The 17814-nt window shown below is 42.7% G+C and overlaps 5 protein-coding genes across 7 annotated transcripts in view; 2 read left to right on the top strand and 3 right to left on the bottom strand.

The window, feature by feature from the left end:
• Window positions 1–287: 287 nt before the first annotated feature.
• LOC6725924 (basic salivary proline-rich protein 1) lies at window positions 288–1663 on the bottom strand. Of its 2 annotated transcripts, XM_039296862.2 has the most exons (2): window positions 1245–1663; window positions 288–1214 (listed from the first exon to the last, which is right to left on the bottom strand). In XM_039296862.2, exons 1-2 carry the CDS (start codon window positions 1594–1596, stop codon window positions 532–534), a joined length of 1035 nt encoding a protein of 344 aa, XP_039152796.1. In that variant the 5' UTR covers window positions 1597–1663; the 3' UTR covers window positions 288–531. The 2 variants fall into 2 exon arrangements, with proteins under 2 accessions (XP_039152796.1, XP_039152795.1); XM_039296861.2 differs by having other exon boundaries at window positions 288–1663.
• A 1237-nt stretch (window positions 1664–2900) lies between these two features.
• On the bottom strand, window positions 2901–3879 carry LOC6725923 (cuticle protein 16.5). Its single transcript, XM_002106873.3, has 2 exons — window positions 3773–3879; window positions 2901–3641 (listed from the first exon to the last, which is right to left on the bottom strand). The coding sequence occupies exons 1-2, from the start codon at window positions 3773–3775 to the stop codon at window positions 3042–3044; spliced, it is 603 nt and encodes a 200-aa protein (XP_002106909.1). The 5' UTR covers window positions 3776–3879; the 3' UTR covers window positions 2901–3041.
• A 1781-nt stretch (window positions 3880–5660) lies between these two features.
• LOC123327338 (suppressor-of-stellate-like protein) lies at window positions 5661–7284 on the top strand. The gene is made up of 3 exons (XM_044923565.1): window positions 5661–5786; window positions 5844–6368; window positions 6428–7284. Exons 1-3 carry the CDS (start codon window positions 5776–5778, stop codon window positions 6474–6476), a joined length of 585 nt encoding a protein of 194 aa, XP_044779500.1. The 5' UTR covers window positions 5661–5775; the 3' UTR covers window positions 6477–7284.
• The window catches only part of LOC27206823 (suppressor-of-stellate-like protein), a 98504-nt gene continuing 86450 nt past the window's right edge, over window positions 5761–17814 (top strand). Inside the window, exon 1 of the mRNA XM_039296724.2 lies at window positions 5761–5786. Within this exon, the coding sequence (XP_039152658.1) occupies window positions 5776–5786 (11 nt within the window). The 5' untranslated portion in view covers window positions 5761–5775. The remainder of the gene's footprint in view (window positions 5787–17814) is intronic.
• Window positions 7179–9129, bottom strand: LOC6725921 (protein transport protein SEC31). 2 transcript variants are annotated; one of them, XM_039296721.2, is made up of 3 exons: window positions 9000–9129; window positions 8056–8899; window positions 7179–7773 (listed from the first exon to the last, which is right to left on the bottom strand). In XM_039296721.2, exons 1-3 carry the CDS (start codon window positions 9000–9002, stop codon window positions 7343–7345), a joined length of 1278 nt encoding a protein of 425 aa, XP_039152655.1. In that variant the 5' UTR covers window positions 9003–9129; the 3' UTR covers window positions 7179–7342. The 2 variants fall into 2 exon arrangements, with proteins under 2 accessions (XP_039152655.1, XP_016039273.2); XM_016173883.3 differs by having other exon boundaries at window positions 7179–8899.

The following is a 17814-nucleotide window of genomic DNA, read 5'->3' as shown; positions in this document are numbered from 1 at the left end:
ATAGTTTATCATTACTGCTAATAATTTGTGGATGTTTTTTTTTAATTCTTGTACCATTTTGTTTAAACTTAATTCCCTCCAGAAACATATCAGAGTTCAATAAACCTTGATCGTGAATAATGTATGCATAATTATCGTAGGACATCGGTTCTAGTCCACACCCAAACCACTAATCGTGTTTTTTATTTCAGCCTTTAATCGCCTTGTATTGACTTTTGAAGACAACATTGTTTATGAACACAGATGTGTCTGGCCAGGGTATGCATAAAACATACATCTATGTATATATGTACATAATATATGTATCAATCACGACGATAGATTGTCTCGTTTATGGTTATCAGTCAGTTTTGGCTAAGATTTCGATTAGCATAGAGACAATCGTTTTGTCTGTCCGCAGCTTTATGGCCAGCAGATCAACAAGAAATGAATAAAAACACAGGCAAAAACATACAAAACAAAATATGGATCATAATTTATGGCGAACATGTTTGATGAACTCCCCAATTTGGAGCTTTGAAGCCCATCGCATCACTTGGCCCTCTTGTAGACGTAGCCGCCATTGGATGCGTACACCGTATCCGCCGCACTCTTGGGATCGTCGGCCAATGGTGGTGCCACTACCGTCCTCTCACTGTCCTTTGGTTGCTCCTTCGCCGGCTCATCGGAGTAGCCCGGCGGAGCGGGTCCTCCGAAACCGGGTCCAAATTGCTGGTAGGGATTCTGGCCGGGCACAGGTCCGCCGAATCCCGCGGGCACATTAAATCCTGCTGGACTGGGTCCTTGGAAGGGACCCTGTGGATTGGTGAGGGGGAGTCCCTGGTTCGTCAAGAACTCCGGTGGATATGCGGATCCTGGGAAGGGGCCTCCCTGTGGCGGGAAGTTACCTCCTGGGAAACCATTGCCCGGTATTCCCTGTGGCCCGAAGGCACCTCCCTGTGGTGGGAACACTCCTGGCTGTGGTGAGAAGGGTGCTCCTTGCGGTGGGAATCCATTGCCAGGGATGCCTTGTGGCTGGAAGCCAGCTCCTTGTGGGGGAAACCCACCCGCCTGCGGGAAGCCACCTGGCTGGGCGAAGTTACCAGCTTGCGGACCGAAAGGACCACCAGGTGGCAGTTGGAAGGCCGCATTCGTAGGGCCCCCCGGGAATGCACCTCCATTAGGAGGACCCCCCGGGAATGCACCTCCATTGGGAGGACCCCCCGGGAATGCACCTCCGTTGGGAGGACCCCCCGGGAATGCACCTCCGTTGGGATAGGCCGAAGGCACTGGTCCAATACCAGGTCCTCCTCCTTGCTCGACAGAACCTCCGCCGAAGCCGAAGAATGGTGGATAGATGGGCAGAGGGAAGTTTGGCGGCTGGACAGGCGATGGCGGAACGTTGCTGCCCGTGGGAATGGCATACCCCGGCGGTAGGGGCAGACCAGTCGAGGGATAGAACCCAGATGGATCCTTCTGCACCTCCTGACCATCAGCGGCAGACCGTGTGGTTGGCTCCTGTTCCGCACTGGGCGGTATATATTCCTTGGGCAGGTGACTCACATCTCCGTTGATCAGGGGCAGAAGTAGGACCACAACGGCCCATGGCTGCATCATCTCGAGCTCCGGTTTGATCTCTGGGAGCTTGCACGGCGACTGTGGCTATGTGGCCACGGGCCCCAAATCCGCCATATATAAGACGGCATATCAACATATTACATAAATTCGCAGCCGGCTCATTTCACTTTCGCATTCGGCGAACGGAAATTGCTTTGCATCATCACAAAGGTTCCATAAATAGTCGCCAATCCAAAGCTGATCGAAGGTGCGAGGGGAGGTGCCAAAACTGAACTATAAAATTTAATTTAGCGGCCGGACTTTACATAAATAAACTAACGCCGAAATCGAATGTTAAATTCAGCATCGCACAAAGAAAAGAGGCGATAATGAAAAAGATTCAATAAACGAAAAGAAAGAACAATGACAGGGTAAAATTTTATTTGATTTAGATTCAAGTTCTGGCTCAGCTTTATGATGAATATTAAATTTTAAAAATTACTGCCTAAAAGCAAAAGGGTGTTAATTAAACGCATGAGAAACGTCGATGAGGATCGTTTTATTTGCTATAATATACTAAATAATGGTTTATGAATGATTTGAAAAAGTCTTGAGTAAATTACTTCAGCTTTTCAGAAATGCCAAACACTCTTAGAAAATGCACCTGCACGTCATAGTTTTAAGATACTCAAAAGTTTAGTAATTAAAATAGGAAAACCCTAAAGTTTCATGCTATATTTAAACTAAAAGCTCTTGCAAAATGCTTAAAATAGTCGCAGCTTCCAAGTTTAATCAAAGCTGCAAGCTGTTCATAAAAAGCCCAACTTAATCAAAGCTTTATATTATATTTGCTAACGCTAATACTTAGTTAAAACATTGATTCGTGTTAAATGTTTATTTTCTTGTCCTACAGGTTTTAGTGTTAACTAGTCGAAGAATTAAGCATTTTAATTTGCAAAATTACCAGTATAGACTAATGATACTAAGTCTTCTTTACTTTGTATGGACATATCATTCCCATACTTTATTATATTTTTATTGGCTTATAAAGTGTCTCCTTTTGTCTACTCTTAAGTATTAAACACCAATTTTATATTTATTTATAGTTCCACCAAACACTTGTTTTTGACGTTCGATTTTGAAAACGCGCCGCACCGAAACCGCATCAAAACCGCACCAAAACCGCCCCTAAACCGCAGCCAAGCCGCACTCATGTCGCGCGTGGTTTTTGGTACGCTACTTTGGTATCCTGGACCGGAATTTTGATATAAAGAAAATATTAATACACTTTATATAAATGTTATTAATATTATTATTAGATGCTTGTTGTCGTAACTCTGAAATCCATTTTAAAAACAAAAGTATTTATTTAGATTATTGATGTTTCGGTTTATTTCGTTGTTAACAAAGTTTACAAAACAAAAAAAAATAGATGGTTAATTTGGGCAGTATGTAGTTATGTACACTGTTTCGTGTTCAGTGGCAGGCCTCTTCGCTGAAGATCCCTACTTCCTGTAGACGTAGCCACCGTTGGAGGCGTACTGGGTGCCCACATCCACGGAGGGAGCAGAGTAGCTCACCGATGGGGCGGAGTAGCTGACGGCAGGAGCGGAGTACGACTGCTGGACAGCAGGGGCAGAGTAGCTGACCGAGGGGGCGGAGTAGCTGACGGAAGGAGCGGAGTACGTCTGCTGGACAGCAGGGGCGGAGTAGCTGACGGCTGGAGCGGAGTACGACTGCTGGACAGCAGGGGCGGAGTAGCTGACGGCTGGAGCGGAGTACGACTGCTGCACAGCGGGAGCGGAGTAGCTGACCGATGGAGCCGAGTAGCTCACGGAGGGAGCCGAGTAGCTAACAGAGGGGGCGGAGTAGGTCCTCTGGACAGCCGGTGCGGAGTAGGTCTGCACGGGAGGCAGGTACTCGTTGCTGGGGGCGACATAGGACTGCTGGATGGCGGGAGCGGCGTAGGTCTGCTGGACAGCTGGAGCGGAGTAGCTCACCGAGGGGGCGGCATACGAGCTCTGGACGGGGGGCAGGTACTCGTTGCTCAGGTGGCTCACATCGGCGGCCACGCAGGCGAACAGGGCGAAGGCAATAAGGAATTTCTGCAAGTAGGACAACACACTTCACACATTACAACACAGCAATTTTTAGGCACCGCAAAAAAAATATGTCAAATAAAATTGTTAAATAGATGTATCCTTGTTTCAGGCCGAACTTGTAATCCTTCACTGACCATCTTGAGCTGAGGTTTCTGCGTTTTCAAGCGACTGTGCTGGATGAGCTAGAGGCTGCGACTGATGCCGGTCCCTACAGCCGCCTCTCCATTTATAGCTGCCGGCCGTCTTCGAAGAAAAGCCCCGGTTCGGAGCCCGTTCCAACTGCAGCACTAACGGCAGCCGCCGGGCAAGAAGAAGAGCAGGCTTGAGCGGCCAGCGGACCAAGAAGAAGCCGCCGCAAAAGACGTCACCATGAAATCAAGACAAACAGCGGCTTAGGGGCGATTACACAGCCACACAGCTTGGCAGCTAATTGTGAAAACTGTTAAAAAGTTTTGAGTATTTTCAATTAAGAATATGCTTCACTTATAATTGTTTCTGTACACCAGACCGTTGGCAATGTTCAATTAAGTAGTGGCACAATGCAAAATAAGTAATAATATAGAAGATTTAGATACTAACATTTGAGCTAATCACCTATTTACAACTTAAAACTGGCGTCTTGTTAAATATTTACTTACTTCTTAAAAACTGAATGTGGTAAAATGGTTACTTGAAACGAAAACTAGCATACATCATTAGCAGAGCAACATAGTTATATGGTTTTGGCCATAAAATGGCTAAAATGGCAACACTAATCAGGGCGGGGGTTAAAAAGCATATATGGGGCTGGCAAAACTACCAAACGGAAAATCACATTAAAATTAAATTCAACATAAAACCGAACGAAATCGCACATGCAAACGGGTTTGGCTCATTTACGATATTATATTTTTTCCATCCACGCAACGGGTTTGCGGCGGGTGAACTACTTTGGGACACCTCTTCGTGGGCTCTTCAATCTGGCTTATTAGCGTCGGACTCAAGGGGCTTGTGCCGCACGAAGCCCCAAAAACAAAAGGGGGAAAAAAAACTAAGGGGGTTCCACTAATTAACATTCAATTTAACACATTATACGCCGAGCAACCATTTTTCTTGTTTCAAGCGCAGAAATGGGTCGGCGCACAAAAAAGCGATCCATATGCTGAGATCCATTTGGCCTCGTCCGAGACACTCGCCCAGATTGATGGCCCACAGAACGTCGTGCTTCGGAAACGGAGCCCCACTCGCACTTTCTAAAAACCCATAAACACAAAACCCATCAGTGGAGACCGGCAGAAGATGGCCTTGAGAACAGACGCCTGCCGCCAGAGTTACGAGTTCCCCAGCGGGCTTTACATAATAAGTAACAACTTTTACTTGCTGCCACATCTCGGGCGTCTTTCCACTGTCCGTGAACTTGAAATGCAGCACAGCCAGAAATTTATGCCACCAGAATGAATGGAATTGAATTGGAATTTTTATAAATAATCACCCATCTCAAACGTATTGATTCTCATGCAACATTGTAGCATCGAAACATAAAGAGTAATTTTTTAAGATTACATATCATATGCGCAAGGTGGGTAACCTATTGACGATTTATAGCCCGTTCACATGAGATTCGCCTGTGTGGTGTCAATAATTAAAATCCATTTTTATATCGATTTCATTTATGATCACGTTGATGAATTATCTTCAAGTGTAAAAAAAAGCAGGAAATGCCAAGCATGACGATGCCAAGCAAAATGTAATGTAAATTTCAGAGTTAATCGGGGATACTTAACTTAACCATGGCCATTCTAAGAACTGCAAACAGTTATCCTTTATAAAGTCGGCTATTGATCCTAATCAAGAATACGTATACGTTATATATATATTATTATACTTTTCAACGAATCTAGTATAGCCGTTTACTGTACGAGTAATTATACAAATATCACTCAATGGTAAGTTTGTTAAAGAATTTAATGCTAAAAAATTCCTGTAAAGGGCATCCCTTGTAAAGGGCATTCAGTCCTCGTCCGATTAAGGGTTGCTACCCTGTCGAAACTCTGACATTTGATTTGTTTTTGGCCCAACTGACACATAGATGTCATTATGGCATAGTAGCCCTTGTCATTTCGCACTGCACTTTGTATTACATTTTTAACGAGTGAACATGTCGAGCACGTAAGTAACTAGGTTTTTCTTGTGGAAATTATAGCAAATCACAGTAAAATCTTGTAGCCAGAGCAACGAGCCTAAAGTAGATGCCAGCTGGATTGGTTGGTTCGTTGGGAAGACTGGCAACGAGTTCGTCTGCCGCGTGCCCATCAAGTTCATAAAGAACAAGCTCAACCTGGCGGGGCTGGAGTACTTGGAAGACACACTGAACGTGGTCCTGGAACCGTTGTTCGACAGGTCCGTGGCCTCGGTCTCCGGCCACGAGGAGAAGCTGTACGGCATGATCCACGCCAACTACATTATGACGGAGCGTGGCGTGGAAGATATGCGCCTGAAGTATGAGAGGGGGGACTTCGGAGTGTGTCCGAAGTTCTACTGTAAGGGGCAGAAAGCCCTGCCAGTGGGCCTCAGCGACGGGTGGGGCCATTCCACAGTTAAGATCTACTGCCCAAGCTGTAGAGACGTCTTCAAGCCGCGATCCCGTCCAAAGCTGGACGGAGGCATGTTCGGGACCAGCTTCCCGCACCTGTTCTTCATGGAGCTGCCGATGTTGAGACCCCAGCCGCCCGTGGAGAAGTACGTCCCCCGGTAAGTAATTCTCCGAGTATAGTATAGTTATTTTCTTCACAAAGCGCTTGCACTTGCAGTCTCCATGGATTCCGGTTGCACGAGTCGGCCTTTAAGCCGCTCGATTAGCGCGATTCCTCGCGCGAGTCCTCGCCCGAGAGTATCGGATCCTCGTCCGCCTCCTCCTTCCCGGATTAACCTGGATGTTTAACTCCACACGATATCTTGTTGTTGCAATTAAACACATTCCCCAGTGCGTTGATATGGCCAGCTACCACCTACTTATACCCCTCATACACTTAATACACCTCATGCATCTCATACACTTCATACACCTCGTACACCTTATACACCTTATACACCTCATACATCTCATACACTTCAAACACCTCGTACACCTCATACATCTCTGCCCTTAATACTTGGTTCAAACTGTTCGGTCCAAGCTGGCCATATCAAGCACTCAATTCAGTAACAAAGCGTACTTGTCGTTAATAGTGGTAATCACCTGGGAGCTCGAAGTGAAGCAGACACTGCGAGAAAATGGGAGTCCTGTTGCACGGTCCACATATAATTAATCCCCATTACTTCCGCTACTAGTTTTTAAGATGTATCCTTCGAATTGGCCTCAAGGGCACAAGGATTATGGATAAACACTCCAAACGTTGAGTTATATTATTTTGAGTATAAGAAAAATATATATCCTTTACATGGTCGGAAAGGATTCCTTCTGCAAATCAAGTATACCATTCTACTCTACGAGTTACTGGTATAAAAACAATAATGAAACACATTTTTAATGAACAATAAAGTTGAGACAAAAAAAAATGCTATATTCTATAGATAAATACTTTACTCTCTTGGTGTTTATTGGAAGCATTGGTTTTCTCTACACTAATAGAAATTTTAAAGATCTATAGGTCCAAAATAAAAGATTATAAAAAAAATTATAAATTTAAGAATATATTAGACTCTGTGGCTCTCAATTATTTCACTTAGTAAATATAGCCGCCGTTCGACGCGTACTGGGTCTCCTGGCTGGATTTGGAGTAGGTGGCCTGCAAATGGGCAGGAGTAATGGTGTCGGCACCAATGGCCACGGGCACCTGGGTATCGGGATTCAACTCCTCGATGCCATTCGATGTGGGCTCCTCGTACAGGTGGGCAGGTGTGATCGTGTTGGCTCCAATGACGACTGGGGCTTGTCCCTGGACATAGGCGGCGATGGGTTGGGCGCTCTGGTAGGAACTGCCAGACGATCCGGCCACGACAGTCTGGGCTTGGCTATGAACGTAGCTCGTTTGGGAAACGGCGGATTGATAGGAACTGGAATCTCCCCCAGAAACAGCAGAAGCAGCGGTCGAAGCTACAACCGAGTTTTTGAGTTGAGCTGGAGTGTATTCAGCGGGCTGGTAAGAGCTGGAATCTCCTCCGGGAACAACAGCTCCCTGCTCCTGCTCCTGAATGTACTTGTAGTGGGCCTCCTGAACGTCCTGGGGAATGAACTTCTCAGGGGTGTAGGTATCAGCACCAATAGCAGCCGGAACTGGAGCATAGGTATCAGCTCCAATGGTCGCTGGAACAGAAGCCTTAAGATGGGCAGGAGTGTATTCAGCGGGCTGGTAAGAGCTGGAATCTCCTCCAGGAACCACCTCAGCTGTCTTCAAGTGCTCGGGAGTGTATTCAGCGGGTTGGTAAGAGCTTGAATCTCCTCCGGGAACAACAGCTCCCTGCTCCTGCTCCTGAATGTACTTGTAGTGGGCCTCCTGAACATCCTGGGGAATGAACTTCTCAGGGGTGTAGGTATCAGCACCAATAGCAGCCGGAACTGGAGCATAGGTATCAGCTCCAATGGTCGCTGGAACAGAAGCCTTAAGATGAGCAGGAGTGTATTCAGCGGGCTGGTAAGAGCTGGAATCGCCTCCAGGAACCACCTCAGCTGTCTTCAAGTGCTCGGGAGTGTATTCAGCGGGTTGGTAAGAGCTTGAATCTCCTCCGGGAACAACAGCTCCCTGCTCCTGCTCCTGAATGTACTTGTAGTGGGCCTCCTGAACGTCCTGGGGAATGAACTTCTCAGGGGTGTAGGTATCAGCACCAATAGCAGCCGGAACTGGAGCATAAGTATCAGCTCCAATGGTCGGTGGAACAAGAGCCTTAAGATGAGCAGGAGTGTATTCAGCGGGCTGGTAAGAGCTGGAATCGCCACCAGGAACCACATCAGCTGTCTTCAAGTGCTCGGGAGTGTATTCAGCGGGTTGATAGGAACTTGAATCACCTCCAGGAACTACGTCGGCTGACTTGAGATGAGCTGGAGTATATTCAGCAGGCTGGTAGGAACTAGCATCGCTTCCGGGCACAACCTCTGCGGACTTTGAGTACTGGTAGGAGCTGGAATCACCACCTTGTACCACTTCCGAAGAAGTGGAGGAGGAGGAGGGAGCGGATTGCAAGGCGGTGAGTCCATAGCCTCCGTCGGCGGACAGTCCCAACTTTAGATGACTGACATCGGCGGCGGCAAGGCCGACAAAGGCCAAAGCAATGACGTAGAACTTCTGCAATCGGATTAAGTGGGTGTGGACAACAGGGTTAGGGTGAGATAGGTGGGTGGTGGCTGAGTTGTCCGCGGTGGTTCCCCCTAGAACCGAAACTTACCATGTTTGGGCCAAATCTGTTGTTCAAAAGAGGGACGTTTCCAGTTTTTATACCCACAAAAGATTATGGGCCTATGCTAATTGGAGTTTTGTTTTGATCATCGCTTGATTTGGTTACTACAAAATTTCTGTCTGCCCAACTGCCAGTTTTTAGCTATTATTAATTTGGGTTGCGAATTTGCATAGGTAGCATAACAAAAGCGGCGATCTTATCAACTTGATTAGAACCTCTTGGGATCCAAACGCCTTGGCCTTTCCGTCAATTAAATTGTCGTCTGGTTTATACACTGAAAGAAAACTGCTCACATACATACATGGTAATCTCAAATTTTTGGGATTTGGGATCAAAACATCAAACGACATTGTGCTTCTTAGAATGAACTGAACTGATCGTTGCATTGGTTTTAAACATATAGTTTGACAATTTAATTTAGAGTTAAACAATTTAATAACATGCGATTCATTTTTGTCTGTGTACAACTGTATCCTACCGATAGTATGCTAAATGGAGTTACTTTTTAGCGCCTGGCAAGTTCAGCTGGGTATCATAATCGGCTTGGTTCGGCAACCAGTTCTCCGACTTTGGCCAAGAGTCTTAGATATGCCAATCTGCTAAGTCTGCTAATTGGGCTTGGGGAAATCAATCGATGGATGCCTAAACTCGAACTGATAGAGCTTATTAAACATAACTATTTTAAACGAACATGATGCATACCCCGTAAAAGTAAAGCAAATAAGGTATAACTTAATTTAATTTAATTTTAAGTAATTCGGTGTGGCAACAAGAAATATCCAGTTTTGAATTAGTTACGCCAACTTTGGCGGAATGAATTATAAAGATAACCTTTATATAAAGTTTCGGCTTACATTTTATGGGTAAATTTATTCGCTTAAACACGGTTCAGCTGATTTTATGGATCTCATTCCGCAAAATTAGCTTATCTTATTAACTTACTGACTTTCATAATAAAGGTTGAAAGCGTGCAAAATCGCAAAAAAAAAAAACACTTTGCAGCCAAAAGTGGAGTAATATAATAATAAGACAAAAACGAGGTATTATATGACTACTGATTCAAAAGTTCTGGCAAAAAAAATCTAGCATAATTAACGAACATTGAACTGGGAGGGGACATTCAAAACTCGTTTATGCCAAATCGGATATTTGTTTAATGATTGATTTTGTCAAAAAGATGAAAATAGATGGTCCGTCAATGGAGCTTATAACTTAATTGTATAGAAAATGGCTGAATAATTAATGAATATGGCGCTATTCATACAATCATCATAATAATTTATTATTTATTTAAATCGTTTTACTTTGAATTTAAAGGAAATAAATTAAAATGTATTTTAAAAAATATTTGTACATAAATTTGGATGATGTATATGCTGGCAATCTATTGAGTGGCTAGAAATAAAATTAAATTAATTTATTCAAAAAATTACCATTTGCATGCTAATAAAATTTTATTTTTGTTAATATGTATGCCTAATATAAAAATATATAATTGCTCATAAAGCTCTTTAGTTAATGCTTTTATTTGAATATGTATTACCATATTGTAACTTTCCTACCATTTCTTCTGCTATTCCTAATTATGTACATTTTAGATTTGATCGGACCTATTTTTACGGCGCTTTGACGTCCAGAAAATTGACTAAGAAAAAACCAGGAATTATATTTTAAGACTATGCTAATTTGTAGACCTGGTCAATGTTTTTGGCTAACTCGATTCGAGTCGTGTCTAGTATGAATCACTCCGAATGACTGAGATTCTTCGGCGATTCGCTTCGGAGCATCCAAACCCGTTTCGATCATCAACTTTAGGCCTCAAATGTTCAGACTTAATGTCTTGCCTTGTCTGGACTCCAGTCTTATTTTTGTTAGCCCATTCTTCGTCTTAATTACGAAAATTTATGATTTTAGTGCTGTAATTAAAAAGCAAGAACACGATGAAATATAAGCTTTAGATACATGTATGGCCTTTATGTAAAACAAATGTCAAAGCCAGACCGAAAACGAAAATCAGGTTGAGCGACTGAAGATTTATAATTGTGGTTAGATCTAAAATGTATGTTTTTAAGCCAATAAATATTTGTTTTCGTTCTTTCTCTTTTGTTGCCAAACAATAGATCAAGTTTGAACCAGTGTTTATTCATTTATTGATATTGATTATGCATTTGTGAGGCAAAACTCGTTGGTGACTTAATAGAGGTGTGTATTCCAGATGGGAGCTCAGCCTTCAAGTATTTTTGCTTCCTCTTGGACTTGTGCAGATAAAAAAAATATATATATAATTATTAATCTGGAGTTATACAGATTTGATGTTAAGAAAATTATTTTAAATTAATTGAAAACATCAACGGACCAAATTCTTTTTCGTGTAATTGTGCAAATAAGCAAACTATAATATTAATATTTTAAAAAATAACAATTTGATGCAAAGGAAAAAATATCTATAAAAATGTAATCTATAGTTTTGGCTTTTTTTTTCAATAATTTCTTTTCTCACAGTTCGAGGTTCCTATACCCCGCACTTTCGGTTTCTCCTTTGATATAGTTGAGTATCTTCTGGTAGCCGGTGGGGCTGCCTCTTTAAATATTTGTGCAGTTCACTTGCTTGAGGATGATGGCAAATGTTTGCCCGGGGTCTCGGCCCTCGCCAGTGGCCATAAAACAATTGCGGAACCAGCGAAAAGACGCGACAAATTGTTTGGCCCAACAGCAAAAGCAATAGCAACTTGCGAACTGTAGGCTGGACCCCTTTTTGGAGCCCCACGGCCCCCATCGCCCCCTTTTCGCAGGCACACATGAATGTTGTGCACACTGGTTTACCATGTATTTCGGCCACGTCTGGAGTTCGAATCAGCGACGATCGTTATGAGAAAAACGATGCTTGAATAAGACAGGCACGGTGAGCTCTTAAATAATGTTTGCCAAATTGCATTTCAGTTAAACAATTTTTCAAAAGACCACAAAACGTTGTTTACACGCTGCTCTTGGCCAATTCCCCAACTGAAAAACTTGAGATGTGGGTGTGTGCCTCCATGTCTGAATCTGATCTGATCAGTAAATCATAGGATGGCATTGCCCATTTATGAGTGGCAGAGGCAATCAATCTTATAAGCAGTGCCGAAGTTTTGGTTTTGACGTTAATTACTTGTAATTAGCCTATTTTACGATGGATCTGTCAGCACTTCAGCACTTATGTGTGAAACGTTTGGGGCTCTTGTACATTTCAATTTATTTTGATTTATTTAGCACGAAAACCTTGATCGCTCTGATCGATTGTTAATGAATCTCTAGTGCTTGCATTGTAAATATAAATGTGTTTAAAACTCTAGCATGAATGCAAAACGCATTGACTTTGTGTTATTAGTTTCGCAAATTCTGAGAGACTCGCCGAAAAGCTAACAGTTTCACAGCCTAATTCGATAGGTAAACACAATGAGAAGCGCGTAGAACGGCGCTTGGAATTCGCAGTGCATTTTCCGATCGCGGTGACCGACTTTGTGCACCTGCCTGAGGTGCGTAAAATTAGCTGAAGCACACAGAATTGGAAAACAGGAAAAATCATTCACTGTGGGGCTGGGCCATTTGAGATGCAGCCCTAAATTAATTTTGAAAAAATCGCGGTGCGATTGTTTTGACATGAGCGTTAATTCGTCAAAAACGACGGAGATCAATAGAGATTCGAAGGCTTTTTGGCTGGCAGCGATCTTATTACTTGTTTGATTACTCGGCACAAAATAAGGTAGCTAAGTTCGGATCGCAGACCCTGACCTTCTCGCCAAGTGCGAAACGTGTCGGAGTCTGAAAAACGAAATGGAATTAAATTTAATCATTGTTTTACGGCCATAATCCGCGAAAGTGAAGGGCAATCGAAGGAAGTCGTCTGCTGAGATCAAAAAAGACATTCGGCTGCTTGGTACCTTTACGACCAAAGCTCGCTAATTAAAAGCGTATTGAAAGCGAAATTAAGCCAGCAATTGTTGTGCATAGCGAACAAAGAGGCTTCTTTCTTTGCAGAATATCTATTTGTTTTGCACCCGCATAATAAACACATCATGGTGACATCTTCCATAAACCATGGGAAACTGGACCCAAAAAAAAAAAACAAAACTAGTTTGGAATCATCGAGGGGGCTACAAAAACCACTTTTGCGATCGCGTAACTCGACCGCAATTACAAAATCAAGTTTACCAGTGCAGTAATACTGACATGCGACACTTGAGCATCGAGATCGAAGTTATATCCCTGACTGGCTGACTGGCATAATTAGTGGCATTTCTGCTGTCATCGGTGTGCTTGTGATTGTGCCGCGAAATGCCATCCAATTTGTCAAATGATTTTACGATCGCACATTGAGATATACCTGCGCAATTGGGTGAGACGGATTGGCACCTGTGGGAAATCGTGGCAAAATAGATTTAAAAGGCTTATTTCCCTTGCGATTCTATGTTCGGATTCACTTTCAACGAACTGTAGAAATAGCAGATGGGCTTATTGATTTTTTTGGCTTGATAATTGCGGGGATTTTTTGATGCTTGTTTTTTTTTAGAAAAAAAAACCACAATGAACTGAGCTCTTCGTAATGCCACTAAAAATGCGAATGTAGTCATTGCTGCCCACCCATGACAAAACTAATAGCTGGTCATGGATATTCTGTTAGCCCCTCTAAATATTGTCTTTGTATACACCATATAATTATTAATATATATTTATTATTTAGCTGAGACTGCAATTTATTTCATATTTCTTATTTTATTACATAAATATGCTTCTTATTTCCAATTGAAAGAGCATTTGCTCTTCGCTGAAACCATCATACATAAGTTTCCCTACCTTTTTCCGACACGTGTTCACACACTTGAAAATTCGTCAGGCGTATATCATAATGATTTATGAAGGCGGTTTGGTCTTCGATGGTCACTCGTTTTTTGGGGGGAATCCCATGGATGGAGTAACCTCGAAACGCTCGTGTTCTTGTACCATCTGTTATTAACATAATTTTGCCTTAATTATATAAGTTTCGAGCAACTCACGCTGTTAATCAATTTGTATCTGAAGAAATTCTTGGAAAACCTGTGCGGCTAATGTCTAATTAATTTATGAGTGATTTATGGCTGTGGCTCTGATGAGAAAATTGATTATGGATGTAGAGCGAATCCAATTTAAAGTCGTGTTGTTATTTTTGCACAGTTTCCAACTGAGTAATCTTTTTAATATAATTTTCCCACACTAATATGACTTAATATAATTATTTAATTGGCTAAAGGTAAGTAATTAAATGAATTTATAAATCAAATCAATTAATCAATACTCTCTTTAAAATTATTAGGCTTTCGATTAGAACTTATAATCAAAAAAACTTAATATGAATAATTAAAGTTTCTTTTATTATGTTTTTGTGGCTTTCATAAGATATTAAATACGTAACTTTAACAAAGCCAAACCAGTTTTAGTTTTAGCAAGCAGCCTGTAAGTTGGCAAAATTACAGCGAGCCAATTCCCAAAAGGAGCCTAAAAGTAGGTAAGTTATTGTTCGGCACTTCAACAGCTATTAGCACTAAAATAAATTGTTAATCCTGAACTGGGAATCTTGGAAGAAGCGCCGCCGCCTTTCAATTAAGCCAAGTGGCTCAGGTTGTAAAGCAAAAATATGGTTGCCTACTTACAGGCGGGTCCATTAAAAATTAAGCAACTAACAAGGGAACAATGCAATGGGAGGGGGGACGGTAGTAGTGTAGTCACGGTGGCCGTGGTTGTGGGTGGTGCATAAGTAAAAGGACACTAAAATATTATGTGCACATGTGGCCGCCCATACCAGAGCATGCCAACCCATCTTATCGTAACTCAACTCATTCCCATCTCATCTGGAGACAAGACAAGCCCTAAGATGATGATGATGGCTGCAAAACGGCGACGGGCACAAATAAAAAATCAACTTGGCAAGAGCCTCGAGCCCAAAGCAATCAACTGAAATGAGGTGCAGTTGCCACGCCCCCGAAGGACCCATAGCGCCACAACGGTTGCGCCCACTTTTTCCAGCGAAACGCCGAAAATAATCACAAGGCGACAAAATGTTGCATATAATGCGGCTGCTTAGGAAGGACCATAAATAAATGCCTCAAGGCAGAGGACCAGGATGACGCGACAGGATCAAAACAGTGATGCCAAATTATGAGGCAAATATATGGAATTAATATATAGCAGAATATGGATTTATAAACCTAAATAATCAAGGCTCAATATTATGGCTTTCAAATGAATCTAAAAACTTATATAAAAATGTATCTATTACTTATTTCTATATTTATTAAGATGAACTAGTTTTAAGGCATCTAAGCTAACCAACATTTTTGAGAGCCAAGAAATAGAGATAATACAGATTTTGTTCAAAATCTGACATCTCTGATTCGGACGAAGGACTAGGACCGGATAACCAGACTGACTGACTGACTGATGGATGGATGGATGGATGGGTGGAAGGTTCGTGTTAATTATTTTGCTAAAATAATGCAAGAACAGCAACGAAAAATTTGACAAAATTTGATGCGCTCATATCCCCGAAACACGCCCCTTTTTCCCGCCGCCCCGGCTGCTAGATTTTCTATTTTCGCCGAAAATAAAAAGCAAAACAGTGAAATGAAAAATCGCAATTTCCTGGGCACCGATAACCGCCGGCTACGAACATTTTCTATATAGGAATATAAACAACAATAAAGAGCGGACGACAGCGACGGCTTAATGAGTGACGGGCGGTCATATTAGATGAGATGCGATGTCCTTGTGTTGTGCGAGTGTGTGTGTGTGTGTGTGTGTGCCCCTGTTAGTGTCACAGTGCCAGTGTATGGGTGTATGGTGAGTTATGGCACATTAAGCCCAACTGCGACCACACTGAGAATAAATTTGCACAGAGTAATGATATAATATTATGTTACTAAAAATTAAATCAGATAATTAACTAAGCAGTAAGCATAACAAAAAAGTAAGCATAAGCATAAAAAAAATATAAAAAAATAACATAAAATAATTATGAATTGCCATACTCATTTATTAATTATTTACAAATTATACACTTTATTTTCCCCACTGTCTTTGTGTGTGTGAAGGCTATGTAGCTGCCTCTTTTTTTGGGTGTATATCTGAACTGCTCTCGCATTCTCGGGCATTTGCATTATTCATGTGCTTGGCGGAGAAAGCTGGGCGACGTGGGCGGTGAAATGCTGGGGAAGAGTCGAGGAAAGTCGCGGTAGTTTTATTTTAAAGCCCAAGCGTTCATAAAAACCAAGCCCCAGACAAGTGCAGTTCGCTGTCGTGGGAGGATCTGTGAAAGGGAATAGTAGGGATTGGGCCGATATGGGGACTATATACTTTATAATCAAGCGATAATCGGTTGGTATAGTTAGGGTATATTTCGGTCTATTAGAAACTCGATATGAGGCACTTATTAAAAGTAACTATGCTTCATCTTATTAGCTTTAAAATGATCTCTCATTTTATCATAAATGAAAAACCTGTTGATGATTTGACTTTTATTATTCTTATTTTGTTTTAATCAGGTATTTAGAGCTGTATTGGAATCATGAGCTCGGAATAGAGCATTTCGGTGGTATGGAGTGTTATTCCCATTTGGGTGAAAGCCTCATTCTCCGCCGCAGCACCTCCGTCTTGTTGCATTTTAAGTTCGCTGGCTGAACGCTTTTGATGGCTTTTTTGGGTTCCTCGCGTCCATGGGACCACGAGTCCATCGTGTGTTGATGCTGATGACAGCATTCGAGGAGCTAAGAAGCTGAGGAGACCACGTCGACCCCATGATGAAGTTGTCGTTCATCGTTCATCAGGGGGGCTGCTCGTTAAGTTGCCTTTAAGTCAAGTTGTTTGACAATCTTCGCAGGAAGAGGCAGCCGTCGCCGGGGGAGCAGCCATGCCAGGCTGGACTGGGCTGAGCTGGGCTGAGCTGGGTTGGGCTGGGGAAAAAAGTGTTATAAATTGCATTTAGTGTCGGGGCACGTCATTGCTGATTTGTTACGGCTGCCATGGCTAACGGCGGACGGGGGCCAAAAGGTCAACCTTCAGGCCATAACAATGGCTTCTGTCCGGATGCCACATATGTATACACCAGAACCCGAACCCGAAGCACCGATCGCACTGGCCCGATCTCTATGCTAGTATTCGCCCCCTGCACATATGCAAATTGGCGCTGGCAATGATGCGTTCTGGAATTCCGAATTGTTTACAAATTTTCCAACAAAATGCTAGCGGGAGGAGCCTAGATATGCTAAAATAAAACTTCAAGTCATAAACTAAAGACTTTGTTTACAAATTAAATGCAGCATGCAACAAGCAACAAGCGACATCTTCATCGCGTCCAGTTGTACGTAGGAAACCACGGCTCTATATCCTCGCCCATCCAGATATGCGACTTCAGATACAGGCCTCTTGGTTTTGCTTATGAATTCGCTGGCTGGACCTACCCACCGCCACCCCGCCAACCCGCCTTTCCCCTTTCCACACCCCTTGGAGGGGGCACAACCGATCCCTCCTGGCGCTTGGGTGTGATGTGTCCGCTGCGCTGTCCGCCGGTCCCTTTGTCCGTGCACTGCCAAAAAATATGACCGATCTTGGTCCTTAACATTTAATTATATTATAAAGTTGATGCAGATAAGATGTGGTAAAATAGAATTATACTTTAAGTAACGCCTGCATAGTTCATTAATTAATAAGTTAAACCAGCAGGAAAGTGGGCATGATACATTTGTTCCTAAACAGCGTAACTTTTATTTATATTTTTTTGAAGGTTCAAACGTAT

This window comes from Drosophila simulans, chromosome X (assembly GCF_016746395.2).
Source record: "Drosophila simulans strain w501 chromosome X, Prin_Dsim_3.1, whole genome shotgun sequence".
Classification (NCBI taxonomy): Eukaryota; Metazoa; Arthropoda; class Insecta; order Diptera; family Drosophilidae; genus Drosophila; species Drosophila simulans.
This window is presented reverse-complemented; position numbering and strand designations above follow the sequence as displayed.